This window comes from Pezoporus occidentalis, unplaced genomic scaffold (genome assembly GCF_034315485.1).
Source record: "Pezoporus occidentalis ecotype Australia unplaced genomic scaffold, CSIRO_AGI_Poc_V1 ctg20, whole genome shotgun sequence".
Lineage (NCBI taxonomy): Eukaryota > Metazoa > Chordata > Aves > Psittaciformes > Psittacidae > Pezoporus > Pezoporus occidentalis.
This window is the reverse complement of record NW_026913856.1, coordinates 5,173,485-5,193,732: the sequence shown is the minus strand read 5'-3', so window position 1 is coordinate 5,193,732 and position 20,248 is coordinate 5,173,485. Positions and strand designations below refer to the sequence as shown.

General features: G+C 38.8%; 1 protein-coding gene across 1 annotated transcript in view; it reads right to left on the bottom strand.

The window, feature by feature from the left end:
• Positions 1-20,248, bottom strand: part of CDYL2 (chromodomain Y like 2) — a 61,949-nt gene that overhangs the window by 26,493 nt on the left and 15,208 nt on the right. The window contains exon 2 of the mRNA XM_062618284.1: positions 1,664-2,252. Within this exon, the coding sequence (XP_062474268.1) occupies positions 1,664-2,252 (589 nt within the window). The remainder of the gene's footprint in view (positions 1-1,663; positions 2,253-20,248) is intronic.

Sequence of the window (20,248 nt, the reverse complement as noted above, 5' to 3'; positions counted from 1 at the left end):
GTCGCAAGTAAGATCATGCAAGGCCAGTTCTACTTCGCAAATCAAGCAGCATTTGCTAGGTTGCCAGTAGGGTGGAAAATGGAAATTGGAGTGATATAATTTAAGTTGACTTTTGGAGTTTTTGGCAGGGCAATTCACAAGAAGCTGTCAGGGAAATGAGCGCTATCATGGGCCATAGAAAGTGGCTAATAAATAATTGGAACAAATGCTTACTTTTCATCAGGTCAAATGATTAGTAGTTGGCTGCCCCAAGGACCTGCAGAAGGATTATTTAATACATATATTGATGAACTGGGAAGAGAAGTATGAGAGGAAAATTTGAAAGGAATACAAAATTCAGTAGAGTAAAAACTAGGAAAGATTTTGAAGAGCTTCACTGAGTCATAAGGAAAAGGTGAATTAGCAACAGTAAAGCAGATTAAATGCATAATGAAAAGAATCATACATACAGCTGGGTTCTAAATTAACTGTAACCAGCAAGGAAAAAAAGTGTCAGAGCTACTGTGTATCATTCAATGGAAACCTTTATGCAGTGTGTAACAGCAGAAAAAAAAAATCCTCAAAAGGCTGAATCGCCACTGTATCAGTAAGCAGTAGGAAATCATTTGGTACAGCTCCTGCTGTTTTTTAAAGGTATTAAAAGAACCCTCCACACACCAAAGGCACAAAGGGATACTGAAAACTACCAGGAACCTGGAAAGACCTCCACATGGTAGGCAGGCTAAAAAGGCTGGGGCTGCCTACTGACTGATAGGACATCATCCACTTTATCCCTTTGTATAAGGACAAGAGCTTATGCAATGAAAACAAAGGTCAAAAAACCCCAAACAACCCCCCAAACCCAAGAAACTGATCAAATAAAATGTGCATCTCATTGTCTTAACTCCTGGAGGCTTTAAATTTGGTAGAATTAAAAAAAAAGAAAAGAAAAAAAAGATTGGACACATAGATAATGAGAAGCTGCATTAAGCTGAGTAGTATTTATAGAGAACATAAACCTTTATTCCTTAAGAACTAAGACAATCAGCAACCATGACGATTAGAAAGAAATTTCTCCCATTTCTTCTCATTCACTTCAGGTTTTTTTGTATGTTCCCACAAAGTATGAACGTGACTTCTGATATATCTAGTCACTGTCAGAGACAAGAATCTGGCAGTTCTGAGTACTCTTGAATATGAGGAGCACTAATACTGAGGAACTTGAATGTTACTCATCCACACTTACCAGAGGATACTTTAGGAAGAGTGATATTAAATGTTTCTAAAATAATCCTGATCTTTGGAGACCAATGTGTCTGAGCACACATAACTGAGAAGTAATTTGTTACCTGGTGATAGAGAAACCCAGCTGCAGTATTATACATACCTCAGTCATCATTCCTACTCAGTGCCTTGTCATCATTTCCCCAAAAGGACTCTCTACTTCAAAAGCACATAATGAAGCCCAATCTGCTTCGTGTCACTCCGTGGGAAACGGAAGGAGAGAAGGAAACTGATAAAAAATGGTGTAATACATAGGGAAAGAGTGTGACACTTGTTTATATGCTTCTCACCATACCACTTGCGTAGCATGACAAGATTTTTCCACAAGTGGGATCTCTATTTGCAGTTGCTGCAATTAACACCCCCCGCCCCTAAGACTGTAGTTGTTTAAATCACATACCAATTCCATTCACAACAGGTGAATCGTTACTAACTTCCAACACGCTGGCCAAGTTTTGTTCTCCTTCATGTTCATTTAAATCTGCGTTTTGCTGTTGTGAGCCATTCCCAAAATGTCTAGAATCCTTTTCATGACTACCATCTCCATTCTGCAGACCACTATGTGGCTTTTTCAGTGGCATAATCTGTAAACCGCTGGGAGTAGTTCGGTAAGTCACAGTTTTAGCAGCCCTATCATTAGCAGATGGTGGCTTTGCTGTGTATCCCCTTTTCTGTTTTTGAAGAGATGGGTTAATTCTCTTCCTTTTGTGTGTTGACCCTTTAGACTTCCCAGTTTCAGGTGGTCTATGTGATACTTTCTCAAGAGATGACCCTCGGCTTTCCCGTAAAATCTTAGGAGCCTGTTTCCCATGTCTTGATCGCTTTTCTCTAGAAACATGTAGTCCATTGAACTCATCAATAAATTCCTCACAATGCAGTAGATGATGTTCAGGTTCCCAGGTGTCTTCATTGCTTCCGTAGCCTTTCCACCTGATGAGATACTCCCATTTGCCCTTCTTGTTCTTCCTTTTGTCTACAATCCTCTCTACCTAAAAGAAAAATACAAAAGTATGTTATTAGAAATAAAAATAGTCTGGACGCATAAATGGTGCTCTTCTGCAGCTGACTGCTGATGAGAACCCTCTTGGTGTGTAAACTGCTTAACACAACGTTTAGGAATCTGCGTTGCATGTTTAGGTTCAACAGAAACTCCCAACAACAGACCTCGCAATACAAGAGAGAAATGCAGTAACCGCAGTGGTATTTTGACAGCGAAGCCATATCCCCTTCTGAAAGCATTAAGGAGAGACATAAAGCACCTGATCGAACCTAATCTGGGAACCTGCAATAGCCACAATGTGAAGAGAGACAGAAGATCATTTATGAAAGCATGATTTCTTTGTAAATCTGGTTGCAAAATGAGACTATTAAGCTACCTCTTATTTGGAATAGCTAAAGCAAGCATCTTTTGCTATATTGCGAGTTACCGATAATTCTCCTGAATCCATACATGCATTATGTCCTTATAAACATCTCTGTACTAATTTTTTATGAGTGCAATATTTGAGTAAATTAACAGAATTTCTGAGTGCACCAATTTGAAAAAAAAAAAAAAGCAAATAAAAGGCATAAATGCAGGATTCTTTATAGAAGTGATCAATTTCAAGAACCTATGCTAGAGAAATATCAATTTAAGGAACATTTCTGCGACAAAGGATAAGGGGCTATATTGGCACTGCAAGCTGAATGTGAATTAACAATATCATCCTGCTGTGGAAAACGTCCTGTACAACTGAAGAAATGTTTGTGCCATCTCTGCACTGGCAAAATCTCAGCTACAGGGAGACTGCATATGAAAACCCAAGCACACTCAGTGGACAGCAAGTCATGGGTTTAAGTGACATCAACTGAAACTTAGATCAAGACATTAGGAAAAATATTTTAATGGCACTAAGAATAAGCATGAGAACAGGTAACATGGGGAAGATATACAGGGGTTTTAGAACAAACAGTTTTTGTTAGACAAACATCTGTCACGAAGAGTCACTGCTGGAAAATCAGGTTATGATGAGCAATGACCTTTGATGTCTCTCCTAAGTTTAACTTTCAAATTCTGTATTTTTTTAAGATGTGGCTTATAAGGGATAAAGATGCCACTAATAATGAAAAAATCATTATCATTAACCAAAAGCACTATTGTTAATTTAGAAAAATAAGTAAGTGGATAGTAAATGTAATAGCTTTCACTACTCTTCAAAGAAAAATCACCTCATGTGAAGAACAACAGTGGAATGTGTTCAGAGAATTTAACCTTGAGGAAGGGCAATCATGGTAGTGTAAGTAATTGCTCTTTTCAGGTCCCCCGTTAGAGCAAACCAATGGATTAATTCTGTCTGTTCACTGGCTGGAGCTATACATTCATAGACATCTTGGTGGGTTCCCCAAAGGAGGCTAAATGTAATTAGCAACTAAACTTTACACTTCTATCTAAATTCATTTACATGGGAACTGTGCTAAGATATCTGTGTCTGAGTCATAGTGGACAGCTTCCTTTTTACTCTGAATTTAGCACAGTCCCCTTCAGAATTGCTCAGTGTGGCAAAGCAATTCACTGAAGTTCAGTCCAGGCAAGCTTGAGATCATTTGCCTGAAAATAGGGAAAAGTCCTCACCAAAAAAACAACTGTCATTTTTTCTGTCCTCATTTGGGATGTGTGGCTTTCAACTATCAACTAACAGACTTAGTATGAGCTTGCTGACTTTACAGGGAGCAACTGTCCAAACGATCCCTGGTTTTGAAATACTTCTCATCCTCCTACAGGGGACTAACTATAAAGACTGTACATTGAACTGCGGAACTCTGTAGTGGCCTGCGGGTTGTCCGTGGATTTGTTATTTTAATTACTCCAGCTCACTATACCAAGGAGCAAAACACATAAATGTATGTTCTGGGGAAAACATTAAATTGCTGCTAAGCTCAGCAGACCACAACTGTCATTACTACAGAGAATGAGGGTTAGTGCTATTCTTTCTATACTAGCTGAACAATACATGCATTCCCCTTCTCTTTTAAATCAGAAGTTTGGAGATGGAACATCATCTCTGCATTGGGTTGGTGCTACCTCAGAGTAACTTGTCTTTCTCTTGAGGGATTACAACAGTTGCATTCCCCCACTTGCTCACTGAAGGAAGAGCCTCAGAAAGGACAAATACCTTGACATTCCAAAATCACACACAAAAAACATCTCTTCAGCATAATTTTTTTTTTTTCACTCATGCATCTTTTACTATACTGATTTCTTATTTTCATATTATCGCTCTACTACAAGGAGGAAAAGCGAAGGCAAGAGGTTCTATGGAGAGCAATTTTTTAATATGGAAAACACTCAAGTATTTTGGTGCTGAGGCATTATGCATTTCAATTAAGAGAAAAAAAAGGAGAAAACATGAGTGGTCTTTGTTCCTGGGAAACAAAATACTGGCAATGGACACTGTGATTAATCAGTTCAACACATCATAAAGGGAGAATAAAAGTATTTATGAAGTTGTGTAAAATTTAATAAATGGTTTCAGAAATGCATTTGGAAAGCAAATATATTTGGGAAAGACTAAGCATTTTATTACAGCATTTCCAGAACAAAACTATCAATGTTTTACTTCAAATTTAACTAACAAAACTAAAATAAAGAGGGACTAAATAAACAAAACAAAATGTTTTATTTCTGGTCAACCCTCTTTTCAGTTTATTGTTCTGCTCAGCAGAAAACGAAAAAGAAATGTGGGTTGATCCAAAATTGATTATTTTCCTTGAGTTTTTTTGTTCCATCATACCCACTGGCTTGACTAATGATGCAAAAAGAAGCTGAGTAGGTATTTGCCTCATCCTCATTACCGCCTCATTGTTCATTACCGAATGCATTTGAGGGTAGCATCAAAGATTCTTGACCTCTCAACATGGTCCCTTTTCTTCCTTGAGGGTTTAAGTTCTTCACTGATATTTATCCCCTTCAAAGTGCCACTGTGCTCCTTCACTGCATGCAGTGAAATGCGTCAGTGTTGGCATAAATATCAGGGTTCTATCCACACCTGGTATTGTCTGTCCCATTTTCCTTCTACTCACAGTCCACGTTAATAATAAACATCATTAATTTGCTTTTCTAATGATGTGCATTTAACAAGTAGTATACATAAAGTAATCCTTCTGCATTTACTTAAGGTTACACAAATTCATGAGTTTTCTTAATGAGAAAAATCCTATGACAGCTACTGATTAACAGAAAATACTTTATTCCCTCCCTAGAATAAGGAATAGACGGTTCTGAGAACATGCAGAAAACATCTATGGCTTCAGTGTCTGACTTTCCACTTCCCCCCTCAGTTCTGCCTTTAATGAGAACTGAATAACATCTCCCCAAAAGGGACCTTGGTAGTTGCAGTTTGCCAAATCTTTGAATTCACTGTATTTGGTTTGGAAAACTAAGTAGCTGCATTTAATAAAAGTGAAATTACTGCAAACAAAATTTGCAGGGGGATCACTGTTAAAAAAGTGCTAGGATTGACAGATACCATTACTTGCCTGGATTCGCTCTCTCTCCCTGCCCCTCCTGGTTAATTCTGGATGAGTTAAGGTACTGATAAGTTACCATATAAATATGTTTAAAGAGAACAAATAGAACAAGACCATGGCATCTGTGCAAATGCATTTGGAACACATTTTTCATCTTCCAACTAGCTTTAAACCTAGTTTTATACACAGCTGCACGAACTGGGGTGAAAATCGTAATACAAGTCTTTTTTTAAAAAAAGGTATTAAAACTTAACGTGAAACAAATCTCCTAATAAGTATAAATATGCAATCATCCAAAACTTAGTCTTGTGCTTTTATATGCAGAGTACAACACATACACATCTTCCTTCACAGAATATTCAGGGTCAAAATCACTCATTTAACACCACAGTGTTATTGTCCATTTATAAGGAAAGAAACCTGGACTAAGTTAAAAAAGGGTAAGTCCTATTCAATTATTTCTCAGATATAAGTGCAAAGTCAAAGCAGAGTATACTTATTTCACCGACCACAGCTCTAAAGAGCATAAATAAAAATCCTTATGCTCAGAAAACACCTTCGAGGAGATAGTGAACTTCCAGAAAGGTTTGGAAGGCTGTGTATCTACTTAATGACTTCCATAGTAAGTACATGTCATCTCTTCTTGCCATGTGCATCTATGTAAACAATTTAAACTGTAATCTGTGATGCTCGGATGGTGTCTCTTAGTGCACTGTACAGAGCAGCAGACCAACTTCATGACATAGACTAGAAAAACTGTTTTTCATTACTATAAATTACAGGACTTGTACTGTTTTGTGTTTTTTTCATTGATGGTCTTTGTCTCATGTTGTGCCTCAGGGTGCTGGAAGGGTATTTGAAGAGAGTGCCAAGGCAAAAAAGGCAGCAAGATTTCTTGAGAGAGATAAGGCCATCTGATTCAACGTTTGTCTTTAAAAAAATTCATTAGTGCCCTAACTTCTTCCTTTTTGTTACCTTCACTGGAAGAAATAATGTACTTCACTAGTTGTAAATCTGCTGCTTGCTTGCATTTGTAACTTATTTGTGTTTCTCTCATATTTGTATTGTGTTTCTCAAAATCTGGTGAAGGAAGCATTTCTTCCACATGTACAAAAAATACGGCACCGTATTTTCTGAAGCAGTCAGCATTCACTTTAAAACAATAATAGTGGAATGGATGCTCTCTCCAGACTCTTGACCCACAGTTTAAAACCAGAGTAGATCTAATCAATGTACTAGTGTTGAAACGCCCCCCAGCAGTAAATTTGTGGAGTTACCTGGTAGGTCAAAATGAAAGCAAAGTGGTAGCTAGTCAGAAAAATGAAAGGGAAGACACTCCTCATTTAAATAATTTGCAAGCAAGCCATCAAATACTATCTTAGCAGGAAGTTCAGTGAACACACTTAATGTCAAGAAGACACTGCTTTCTATTCAGTTCCTCTTTTCCCTTTTTAAGCGTATGGATTTTTGATTTTTGACAATCTTCTCAGAATCAGACAGGGTGTTAAACAGGAACATCCTGAGAGTTCTGCGTTTCTACTGGAAAAAGTCCACCAGCCTCATATTATCATGGCTGCAAACCACTGTGTTAGGCATACGTGTCCTCCAACATACACATATGAAGACTTGGGACATAACAAACAAATGCTGTGAAAACTCCTGCTGCTCCTTGGATGTAAGCCTGCATCTTTGATCCTCCTCTCCTGACAGACAGCAGCGCTGCAGAGGCTTTATGCTATGTGATTCAATCGTCCAGGCTTATACAGAAAACCAGAGGTGCACTGCAAGTTAGTTCTGTTTTACACTACTGATGCAGCGATTAGAAATTACTGCTACCGGAAGTGGTGTTTTTACATTCCTAAGACTATTCTGGACCCGTTTCACCTGTGTAAATACGCTCTGTTTCTTACCTTCCCTGGCATCCAGGTAATTTTGAAGAACCTGAAAGCTAAGCCACACTGCATCCTTATGCAAGCAACACTATTTCCTCTTTATGTAAGGGGTGTTCTGGCAGAAGCTTGCCTTATTATGAATTTAGATCAAATGAAGCTGCAGATCAGATGCAGCTTGCAGAAAAACAGCCAACCACAGACCCCATGGAGACTTCCATCTCTAGTGACCTTACGCCCTTTTTATTGGAAGTCCCACCTTTCTCTGAAACTCTGTCTCACTGAAACATAAATTCTGCTGTGGTCTCTCAGTTATTCTTTTCTGCCTCTTTTGCAAACTGCCCTGATGACACATCTCCAGCTCCACACAAGGGCTGTGGTTCCTCCCTTGATGCCATCTGTCCCTCTTGCTGACTTTACTAACAGAACCCATTTTTGTGCCCTTGTCTCCTCTTATTTCGTTTATAGCAGCTTTCTCCTGGTTAGAACTTCCAGTGCTCACATCCCCTGGTCTGTTAAAGCCATTTCCTTCTCCCACTGTAAACTTAAGGATGTAATGTAAATCACTTTATTTTATTAGGCTATTTCAGTGGATGTGTGTAAACAATACCTGTGGTGGAAGTGCCACAATCATTGTGTTGTTTTGAGCGAGCAGGAATAACAACATACACAAGAAGCTTGCACTGGAAGATGGGCCTTTTTGTATAGCGTCCCTTGAGAAAGGACTGGAAAATTGACAGATGACAAAGGGATCACGAAGGGACTTCTTGGCCAACATGTGTAGTCTCTGTCATTGTAGGCAATTACATCATACAAACCCTTTCATATTGGGTATGTTTGTGATACAGAACATATTTCTGCCTGGGCTTATTGTTGACAGATTGCACAGCAAACAGCTGTTCAGTCTTGAATGTAATCGTTTTGTAAAAAATATCTTAGGTTTTCATGTGGAAAGCAAGACAGTTTTCAAAGGTTCAATAAAAGTGCACTACAAAAACAAAGATATTATTTAGCAGTACGTTAATGTAATCTTGACAATGTTCTTTATATGGAGGAAGAGCAGGAATTTTGCCTTTGCAGTCCAACAAGTGAGCACCTGTTTCATCTCTCCCCTTCCCCGCTCCTGGAGGGATGGGGAGGAGAATCGAAAGAATGCAACTCCCACGGGCTGAGACAAGAACAGTCCAGCAACCAATGTACAACACAAATCACCACCTTTACCACCAATGACAACAATAAGAGAAAATAACGAGGGAAGAGAATACGATACCACCCACCGAAAAATGAGTCCAACCCAGAAGACCCCGTGTCCTTCCAGGTAACTCCCAGTTACCCCCCCGGGGCATGACATGCTGTGGTATGGAATACCTCTTTGGCTAGCTTGGGTCAGGTGTCCTGTCTCTGCTTCCTCCTGGCTTCCCCTCCTCCCTGGCAGAGCATGAGCCTCACAAAGTCCTTGGTCAGGGTAAATATTACTTAGCAACAACTGAAAACATCGGTATTATCAGCACTGACTGAAAGTCAAAAGCCAGCGCTGCACCAGCTACCAAGAAGGAGAAAAATTGACTGCTACTGCTAAACCCAGGACACCTGCTTTGCAGAAGAACAAAGTAAAAAAATAAATGCTGCTCTTACTCTCAGAAGAGATTTTAACACATGGTTAATGTATGATGCCAACCTAAGAGCACTGAGACATGGACGAAATTTGCTTTAAGCAGAACTGTTTTTGTAGTGTCTTTCTGTGATAAGTACGGATGAGTAAAAGATGAATGAGAAATCTAAATTCAAGAAGACAAAATATTTTGCTAAGCTCTACAAAGAGCTGGCTGTTTTGGACACATGTATGGCTCGCAGCTTTCTAACACTGTTCACTGCTTCCTCAAATGTTTCTCTGAGGAATTCAACAGTATTCTCCAGTTTTATACCATCTGAGGGTATGTGTATGGGAAATATGTGTGTTTATGAGAAGAGTTCAGCACATCCTAGCAAAGACCTGATGCTGCCTATGCTTCCTTTACAGTACTACAAGTCAGTAGAGTTATTCCCAATTTACTCTAGATGCCTGTAAAATCCAAGTAGGAATCACAAGGATTTAAACCAGAGGTTGTTTACTTTTATTTTAAAAGCAGTTTATAGGACCAGGGGCAGGACTTGAAGAGACTTCTAAGCAAACCAGTGTTTATGTGAACATATCACAGTTCCTTCAGCAAAACTGCCTGGAATTTGTTAAAAATACTTATGTTTCCAAAACAAATGTAGAAAAGTGTAAGCAGTAGTTAAAAAACAAAAAGACGATTATCACTGAAGGTAATTTCACCAACATTAAAGCAAGTCCAGAAATGCAGGAAGCAATTACTAATTTACATAAAAGCTGCACCTGAAATCATTACAAAAATATTAATGCTGTTTTCTTTATGTTCATTCGCAGTTTGTTCTCCTTTACCTTGCTCAGATCTAGCAGTTCAGTGTTCTGTCAAACAGTTCACACAGTCTTTTTCTCCACAATATGGGCTTCATTCAGATTCAACTCAAGTCCAGGACTTCAACACTTTTATATCGCTCCCAAAGCTTATCCAGAAGTGAAGATTCCACATTAAGAAAACACAAAGTTTCAGCTATAATACATTAGTATAAATAAATATTTGAACTACTCTGCTGTACTACAGCTCAGTGACTCACTGCTTTACAAGTGCTACTGGTACGACTGTCACAAAATAAACCACATGTTCGTGTGTGATAGGTAGGAAAATATCTCCTTAGCTCTTTTACAGCGAAGTGGTAAACTTGAGCACAAAGAAGTGAAAGCCTAGGTTTTGGGGAGCTGTTTGTCATACTGTGGTTTCCACAGGTGATGAGGATTTAGGATTTCAATAGGAGCATGAGCTTCAGCCAGTCAGAGGTTTTACCAATGCAGTGTGACAACTGACGAGGACAGCATGCCAGCTTTGCAAAGCCAGAGTGAAGATAAGGGACACTGGGAGGGTACATCATACTGAGGGGGCTACAGGGTGATACTGGTCAGTCAAAGTGGACATTGTACAACACACTCTCCTTGCCAAAGCTGAAGTGAATTTTACACTGATCTTTGAAAGAGGACAATGTAATGCAGATACTGGCAAGGAACATGCCCCATACTGAAACGATAGCTGGGTAACAATTAAGGCTCTGTGTTGGAAAACAGGAAAAATGGACAATTAGAGCATATATTGGGTAGTTACTCCAAGATACAGGACGGGGAATAACAATTTTTGGGTATGGTGTATACAGTATCTCCCATGACAGTATGTGTTTCCCAGCTGCTGTACACTGGGAGACACAAGTGAAATGATCAATATGTATCAGAGTAGCAAGTCAAAAAAATTCCCAGCTTGCAGGACGTAAGTTCCTTTACTGAATGTGAAGGAGGATGGTCATCACTCCTCGTCACTGAGAAGAAAATGAGGAGCTATGACTATGTTGTACTAATGGCTTGACAGGGACAAGGGTATGTCAGAAGGATCAATCATATATATCCCTTTTATGTTCTCTATCCAAGCTAGAACAGGAGGCAACTGGTTTGGAGCATCCGTATAGCAAAGACAGTAAAAGTCAAATTTGTGAATACTACCATGCAGGGATAGGTTTTAGAAGAAAAGGGCTAAAAATAGATAATTCTGTACAATATAGAAGGTTGAGGGGCAATCCTTTGCGTGAAAAGCTGAAGTAGCCGTTTGTAAAGTAGTGGGATAACAAGAGAGGTCATGAAACACAAAGGTTTTGTTCAGAATTCAGTAGGATTCTTCATTTTCTTAGTTACACAAATTGAGTTAATGTGATAGCAGCATATAGGAAGGAGCCAAAAGGAAAGGGAGAACAGAAAAAAGGAATAAAGAAACATGCTTTAGGCAACTGTAATGGCATGACGAGAGCAAAGACTTTTACAAGGAAGTATCCAGGACACCAGTGCAATATCACAGAAAAACTGCACATAACATTTCAAAAATTATCTGTGAAGGAGTAATTGTCAAAAAGGAATAATAATACACCATTATCCCTCAGAAACAGCATTCAGATGAGCAAAGTCAGCAAGCCAAGTTCTGGCCTCAATTATTTACTGGTTTTCACTGCAGATTTAATTTCTGTTCAAGATGTGAATTCTGTCCAGTGTAAAACCAACTGGTTTTACTACTGGTGCCTAGAAGGAACAAGCTATCTTATAGGGAGTAGCAAATACAGCTACGAAAGCTGTCAGCATTCATCAGATGGATAAATTTTAAATCTGAGAGTGCAGCTAGTTAGAAATTTACATTTAAAAAGAGGGGGCAGTGCTTTAAGCATAGGGATGCAAAGGCATGAAAAGCATATTCACTGATTTCACCTAAGAGAGCGTTTTGGAACAATCAGATGGACTCTCTGTGAGGAAGACTGCTTACAGTGCAGATGAAAGGCACTAACACATCTGTGCTTGTGCAAATGCCTGCAGTGAGTCAGACAGACTACACCACATTGCATGGCAGGCTCTGGCCATGTGCTACCATGAACTCCTCTGGCTATGGCAAAGTCCTCTGGGAGCTGCTATCAGAGTGATATGCTATGGAGAGGACAATCACAGGTTATCCTCCTGCTGTCCTCAGGCCCTGGGTCCTCTTGAAAGATGTCTTTGGCCACAGATGGTCACCATTCCTTGACCTCAGCGGGTCCTTTTTCAGCCTTGGTAATTCACACAAGCTAAGGAAGTGTTAATTGATGAGTCCGGAGCTCTTTTAGATCCCTACTATTCCTGCTGACAGTGTTTCAGTCAAGTGTTGGCAGTACTTCCAGCTGTAGGGTTGCTATAGAGTGGAATTCATTACTCCTTTCAGAGAGGTCCTAGGAACACTACTGGGCTTTCTCTGGTGGGGAGCTACTGATCCTGCTACTCTGCTTAAAACTCCTGCCAGATCACTCAGAGGGTTACTGGGGAGGCATGTGCTGATGGCTATCTTCTCTTTCTGTTGATGATGCAGACCAATCAGGGTGAGACTGGAGCTCTGATGAAGCTAAGGAACCATTTAGATATGTCTGTGCTTGAAGCAGGATTGAATATGTAAATAGTGAATATATTACTGAGGAAATTTTCCATGTATTTGTTAGTCAGATTCCTAACTTGGCGGTTGTATTAATACCTCAGCTGCTCCTGGATGCATTTACAGCAATGATGTGGCAAAGGGCTTTGTTCCATGTGCCTCTGTAGAATGGGGTATATCTCTCTTATAAATGTAGGGTTTCTGAGATTAATTCCCTACATTTGTGTCACTGGGATTAGGCTAGTGTATGTTCTCTCCATGGCACTATGCCAGTCACAAACCGAAGCCCTGGAAAGCTGCAGCTGCTGCTTGTTATTAATTGAGGGTTAGTGCAGAGACCAACATATACTGGTGCTCCAACACCCATACTGTTTTCCTGACACTTTATTCATGGAGCTTAAATTCACACTTCAGTATAAGAAACAGTCAGATTTAATTCTACTGAGATCTCACTTGCAAAGGGTTTACAAAAATACAAAAAGGAGTTTTAACAAATGTCTAATAAATTGGTAGATACTCTTATGAATCCCACCTCACTAGTCTCCCAATTCTAGTGAGACCATGATAATCTTTTGATGTCCTTGCCATCATCCCTAGCACAAACTACACATGTACTCAAATGGTAGAACAGATGTCCAGAGAGGCTGTGGAATATCCACCCTTTCGGATGATCAGAACTTGACTGAGTAACCTAAGTTGGTGCTGCTTTAAGCAAGGGGCTTAAAGCAAGTGGCTTTCACACATCTCTGAAAGTCCCTTCCAACAGACATTATTCTATGGTCCTATGAAACATAAATTTTGTCTTCAATATTTACTAGAAATTTACTAATTCTTTATTAATTCTTTTCCACTTGGAGAAGTAGCTCCATTTGGAAAACTGAGTTCTATGCAATCTATGGAAGTGGGTGTATGAAATAGCTCAGTTAAACTCAGTTTGGGTTTACTAGGCAGCTGGAAGGGAGTTTCCCACCAGCAGCTCTGAACTTCCTTCTTTCCTTGACTTGATACCATCAGGGTTTATTGACTTTCAGGTCATAAGACAAGAACAATTTACTCTGTAAGCTGTACAAGGGAGACATAGGTTGGAGGACCAAGGTCAGCCAATCACAAGCTTAAAAAGGTTTTCTTAGTCATTAAATGGACATTTTTTAATACTAAGATAAATTATGAAGTAATTATTCAGTGTATTTTCAGTGTTTGTATGAATATTCAGTATTCATGGTACAAGCAAAACAAGAACTGTGCTAAGCTAGGGTGTGAATATACAACATGTTCCATGATAACAGCTCTGTATTTGCTCTTCAACCAATACAAAGGAATTAAAGACAAGGATATTACCATGTTAATAACACCTGTAGTTCTTGTATCTATCCTGGTTTGTGATAAGATAATAACAGATGCACTGCAGAACTGGATGCTTAGATGGAGCTTGGAAGTCTGAGTTTCTGTTTCCAGTCCTGCTCACTACCTGAGCTATTTTCTTCATGTTTATGTGCCTTATCTGAAAAGAACACCCTCTGTAAAGTGATTTCAGACCTGGTGTTGAAAAGCAGAAAGGTGCATTGAAATAATTTCTTTGTACAGCAGTGTACAAAACAAAAATGTGGATGAAGCAAATCTGTTTTGAAGCCTACATATAAAAACATAAAAATAGGAAAAAAACCCCAAAGATTAACATGTGCTTTGTATCTGCATTTAGTATTTATGATAGTTGCTGCTTGTATTTAGCAGTTTTGTAGTAGATCATGCGGCATAATGCCCTGACAAGACCAAAAGCTTTACAGCATACTTAGGAGGGGTAAGAGACTCATAACTACAGTATTTCCTTTCGATGGGGGAAAGAATCCACCTGGATTAGATGGCTCTGGAATGACATAAGGCACTTCCGATCCCACTCGAACCTTTCTTTTTCTCCAAAGAGCAGTTGTGCACAAAGTCATACATAGAAAAAATAATGAAGAAATGAGCAGTAACACACAGGATGGAGTGTTATATTCTTACCACTTCAACAGAAATACTAATATTAGTATTGCTTTTATTATGCTTGCCAGCTGTAGCCTCATAAAGGAACATAAACCTCATCCCTTTGAGGTATTTTTAGGGATATTGACTAAGCTTGATGAAGTATCTAGAATGCAACTAGATTTGCAGACGAAAGGTAAGAAGAAAGTAATTTATGTTCTGATGCTCTGAAGATTTCAAGATGATAGGCATGTGGTTAAAGTTTTTAGTTTATTTCCAAGGAAGTAAGAAATTTTAGGTGGTCTTGGAAGAAGGATTTAAACAGACAGTCTGTCTTTAAATAATCAGAGAATTTCCCTAGAGAGTATGTAGTTCCCCAATCGCTACCCTGAAATATTATTTTCATAGTTACAAAGCACCATGCAAATCTATCCTACTAAATAGATACTAATGATCATTATTATTTAACAGCCTAACACGTGGAGCTTAGAGCAGTGAGCACTTCCTTTAATATGTAGCGCGCCATAATGTTTTACTTGTTCTTAAAATGAAATGGTCAGAATATGTTAATCACAAAATTTGGTTTACAGTGTCTTCCAGATAAGTGCTAATGATTGCTTAATGTGCCCCGAAGACAAAGATGTTAAGTTTTGCAGTATAAAAATTCAGTGTTATTCTGGAAAAGACCTTGCCCTTGGCTGTTGAATGTCACATGCAGTATTCAGAATATGCACTATGCAGAACAGGGCAAATACAACACATGCAGTACCATATGCTACATGATCTTTACAATTTCTGCCTTGTTGATTGTGCTGATGCACACAACTACAAATAGGGTAGATTTTAAAAGGCTAGTTCACACCTGTGAATTACTTTCAAAGGGAATCTGAGATATTTTATAACATGTGTGAGGGTATATGTTAGTCAGATGACAGCCACTGGGGAAAAATGAACAGAACGTTATTCAGTTTCTCTCTAAATGGCTAGAAAGAGTCTTCTGAAGGTGACAGTACAGGAAAACAAAGTGTAAGAATCACCTGTACCTCTCCTACATTTTGCTGGAATTCTTCCTTACTCAGATGAGCACTCTGAGGTGTCTAGTGAATTTGTCTGATAGCCACATTACTGAAGATAATAAAAATGTCTGGAATCTTTCCATTCTCATTTGTTTGGTGGTGTACTTTCCTATTTACTTTCTTATTTTTAAGCCCTTCATAATACTATACATATTAACCATGGAGAGTCCTGTCCAAGTTAATCAATAAGCTCTTCAGTTTTGTGTAAGGATCATAACTGCATTTTTTCTTCCAACACAAAAATCTGTTTGGCTTCAGGTTTTTTTTACGGTAGATTCTTAGGGAGGAAAGAGACTTTTCTCCCAGAGTTTGTACGTTAGGATTTAGGTTTCTTCCCCTGTCTAATGCCTGTCTAGTTACAGGATTCATAGGTCAGCAACATGAAATCTAATTACCTAAGTGGTTGGGGGCATTGTTCAATGAATGGAATCCTCTGATAATCTACATAAACTTTGTGTACTGTGAAAACATTTACAATTCTGAAGAATTAAGAGCCCGAAATAGTTTGCTATTTTTAACAGTATAAAGTACTGAAAACTTCTGATACATGAGAGATGCACTTTATAGTTCATTCACACACCAGAACTCCTTCTCCATCAGTTGGTCACTGTAACTTTCATAAAACTACAGTTTCATCCACTGTTTTAAAGAAAAAGCTGATAACGCCCTGTTCATCAGATATTCTAATAATAATAATGATGAAAGAGAGTCTGCATGTTTGAGCTTGAGCTTTCTAGCAATTTAGGTGTTACAGTGTGTAGTCTAAAAATAAAAAATACAAAACTACTGAAATGGTACTGAATGTGAATGACATACTATACTACAACATTTTGTCAATGTCACCAAAGTTTTCTGTTTGTAGATTTTTTGTTTTTTTTTTGACAAATTATTATTCTGGGGCTATAAACTTTTGGGGGTGTAGTGCCTTGACAACGTCCTGAAAAAAAAATCCCAAACCCCAGAATTAAACTACAAAACAATCTAGAACAAGTTTTATGCATCAAGGCACTGAAGAAGCACCAATGCCTCTTCTATTTAAGAGGTACCTATCTACGCTCCATTTCAGTATGATGGCTCAGACTTAATTATTTGTCTGTCATGACATGACATACAGGCTCACAGATTCACAGATTTGAAGACTAGAAGGGACAGTTACATCCACTTAGCCTGTCTTGGGTTACACAGGAATGCTTTTTATTCAGCAGTTCTGCACCAGGTCCCAGATTCTGGTTTAGCTGCACCATATCTATTTGAAAACCATCACATCTTAATTTAAAGTGATTCACAGAAAGCACACATTGCTGTTTGGGAATCCTTCTCAATGCCTCAAATAAAATGCTGTAACCTTACTCTTAAAAAGTACATCTCATTTCCAGTTTCTGAAGGATAAACTTCCAGTCACTGCTGCCTATTGTACCTGTTAACTAATTTAATTTTCCAAACCTTAAATCCTGTGAAGTGATTTACAGCTAACTGAACAGATGGTCTCCAAATTTCTTTAAGTTTTGTAAAATTTGGGTGCTACTGGATGGCACTGTCTAAAACTTTGTAGCTGCTTTGGAAGCCATATTCTAAAAATATAAGTGTTAGGGTTCATCACTTGTGTTTAAAGTTCAAATTTGCATTACTTCATGTAATTTAGAGGGAGAACAATTTTATGAAGTACAGGACTATAATAACTGCATTCATCAGTTCAATACAAGTCACTTACATTCTTTGTTTTATTGCTTAGAAAAATAATGAACTTCTTAAAGAAGGTACAATTTTGACTAAAGAAAATGAAAAAATTAAATGTAAGGAAGATCTGCAGTGTTTGGTTCTGGGCCCTGGTTTGATTCCTGCTATGCAAAAAGTTTACTACTTATTGTCTCAAATCTGTACTCATGTGTTCAGTCATATGGAGAAAGAGAACAGATTTCCCTGTGCTATACAGGATCATTGCATACAACTATATAATTACCCACATCTGTCTACAAACTGCTTTACATCCGCATAAATCTACATCCATTCTGAAACAAGACAACAATATCCCCATTTGTCTGTGAAAAATTGAAATGCTAAATATTAATTTGAATTTATTTAGGTAATATGTAATACATAATACTACGTAAGTGCAAAACCTTAAAAAGATGACATTAATGTTACACGTGCTGTAAAACTGTAACAATATACATATGAAAAAAAAAGATTCTGTAAGTGTTTGGGTTTTTTAAAACCACATGCCATGAATTCAAAAGTGCTAATTAAACGAATTAAACCAGAACACTTCAGGAACGTTCTGAAAGCAGGCACATAAAGCACTAATCAAATGTAAGAAAAGAGTAAATAACCTTGAGCTTACTGGTTTGTACATTTTCTTTACCATATCAAGTCTTTTTATCCAAAGGATTAGTATCTTTTGGATACATAGACCCCCAAAATAAGAAATTAGTTGGCTTTGCTGACTTGAAAAACCATTCACTAGCACAAGTGATTCACCATAAACTGTGTTGGGGGAAATAAAGAAATAACAGCATTTTCTTCTCAACCTCAAACTTGTTAAATAGTTTGTTGAGACTACTGGGGTATGTAAAAGAACTGCTGTCACTTCAGAGCAGACAGTGAACCAGAAATTACAGGTTTTTCTCAAATGAAATTCACAACTAATGAATCAATTCCTACTAAAACAACCTAGTTCTGCATTTCAGAGATCAGGGAACTCCATGGGGTAAATTCAGTCAGTCATTTGCATTAGTGGTAGATGAGCTCACTGGTCCAGGCAGCTGAGTATGACTGAGATTTTCACTCTAATGAAAGTACAGAAGCTACACTTCTCTGTCCTTCTGTAGTCCACAAGGAAACTGTACACACTGAACTTCATTCTGAAGCCAAGTTCTCTGTGGACAACCTGTCTTAACTTTCCAGGGTTTCCTACGCATAGAGGCAGCAGAGAGAGGCAGTGGGGTGCTAGAGAGCCAGAGACAGGCAGCAGGGGTTGCAGGGCTGCCGATGACTTCCCAAAGACAAGGCCAGCAACACCCAAAGAAATTCCACTAGCACCAGAAAGGGAAAGGACGGGAAGAACATGGTGCAGGGCTGGCCATGTAAGTGCCTTAGAGCCTTCAGAGTAAAACGAGCAGTGAGGGATTAGGAATGATCTTGAAATCACTGTACATATTGCCTAAATTATAGTCCCTGTTGGTGAAGTGACTGACTTATCCATATGTCACATGGGAGATCTACCACTTTCTTGAGCTACACACACACATGAATGAGCAGCATGAATCTATCATGAGTCAAGGTACAACAGTCCTGTTGTGTGCTAGGATGCCTTAATTTTCCTGAAAGAGAGCCACAACATTTTGCACCATGAGCACTGTAGAAAGTTATGAATATGTCCACTTAAGGGCCAGACACTCAGGTGCCTTTTAGTTTTAGATACCTGAAATCCTTTTCAAATGGCTTAATTAAAAAGGAAGGGAAAGACAGCTTTATGGAATAGTAGAATAGCATTAATTTTTTTCGTATATAAAAATTATTTTCCTGTATTTTCCTGTAAGTGACAGGAGAACGCAGCGTAACAGATATTTTCCTAACCATGTGTTGTGGTTTAAAACCAGGCAGAGGGCTCGTTCACTCACTCTCCCCCTTCTTTCCCTCCCCCTACTCCCGGAGGGACGGAGAGGAGAATCGAAACGAATGCAACTCCCACGGGTTGAGATAAGAACAGTTTAGTAACTAAGGTATAACACAAATCACTACTGCTACCACCAATAATAACAATGATAAAGGAAATAACAAGGGAAGAGAATACAACACCTCACCACCAACCGACTGATAACTCGCCTCGCCCCAGCCTGACCAAGCACCGACCCATACCTCCTCCAACCCTGCAGTCCCCCAGCCCTTCTGGCTAACTCCCAGTTACATCCTGGCCATGACATACTGTGGTATGGAATACCTCCTTGGTCAGTTTGGGTCAGGTGTCCTATCTCTGCTTCCTCCTGGCCTCCCGTCCTCCCTGGCAGAGCATGAGGCTCACAAAGTCCTTGGCCAAACCAAAACATCCTGTTATCAGCTCTGTTCCCAAGCCGAAAGTCAAAACACTGCACTGCACCAGCTACCAAGGAGGAGAAAAATAACTGCTACTGCTGAACCCAGGCCACCATGTGAGTCAAAAGCTATAGATTTTGTCTTAGCAGAAGTCACAAAGCATTACTCCACTGACAGATTCTGGTATGTTATTTAAACAGTGCTATACTCATAGTGCACAACCAAATCTCTTTAGTGCTGTAATGAGTAAGGTCAACTTGGTTAGCTGAAGTTCTGGTTTTTAAATGACTTTTATAAAAATATTTAGCCCTAGGGCTTTTAATTTTCTTGGTACATCTACCATTTTTCTCATCTTTTGGTATTAAAGCACCCTGGAGTAATTTTATAAAAGTAATTTTTGTGTGTTCCAAAGCAGACTGTCCAAGAATATATAATTTACAATGCCCATCTATTAATAGAACTGGTGTAGCCAGAA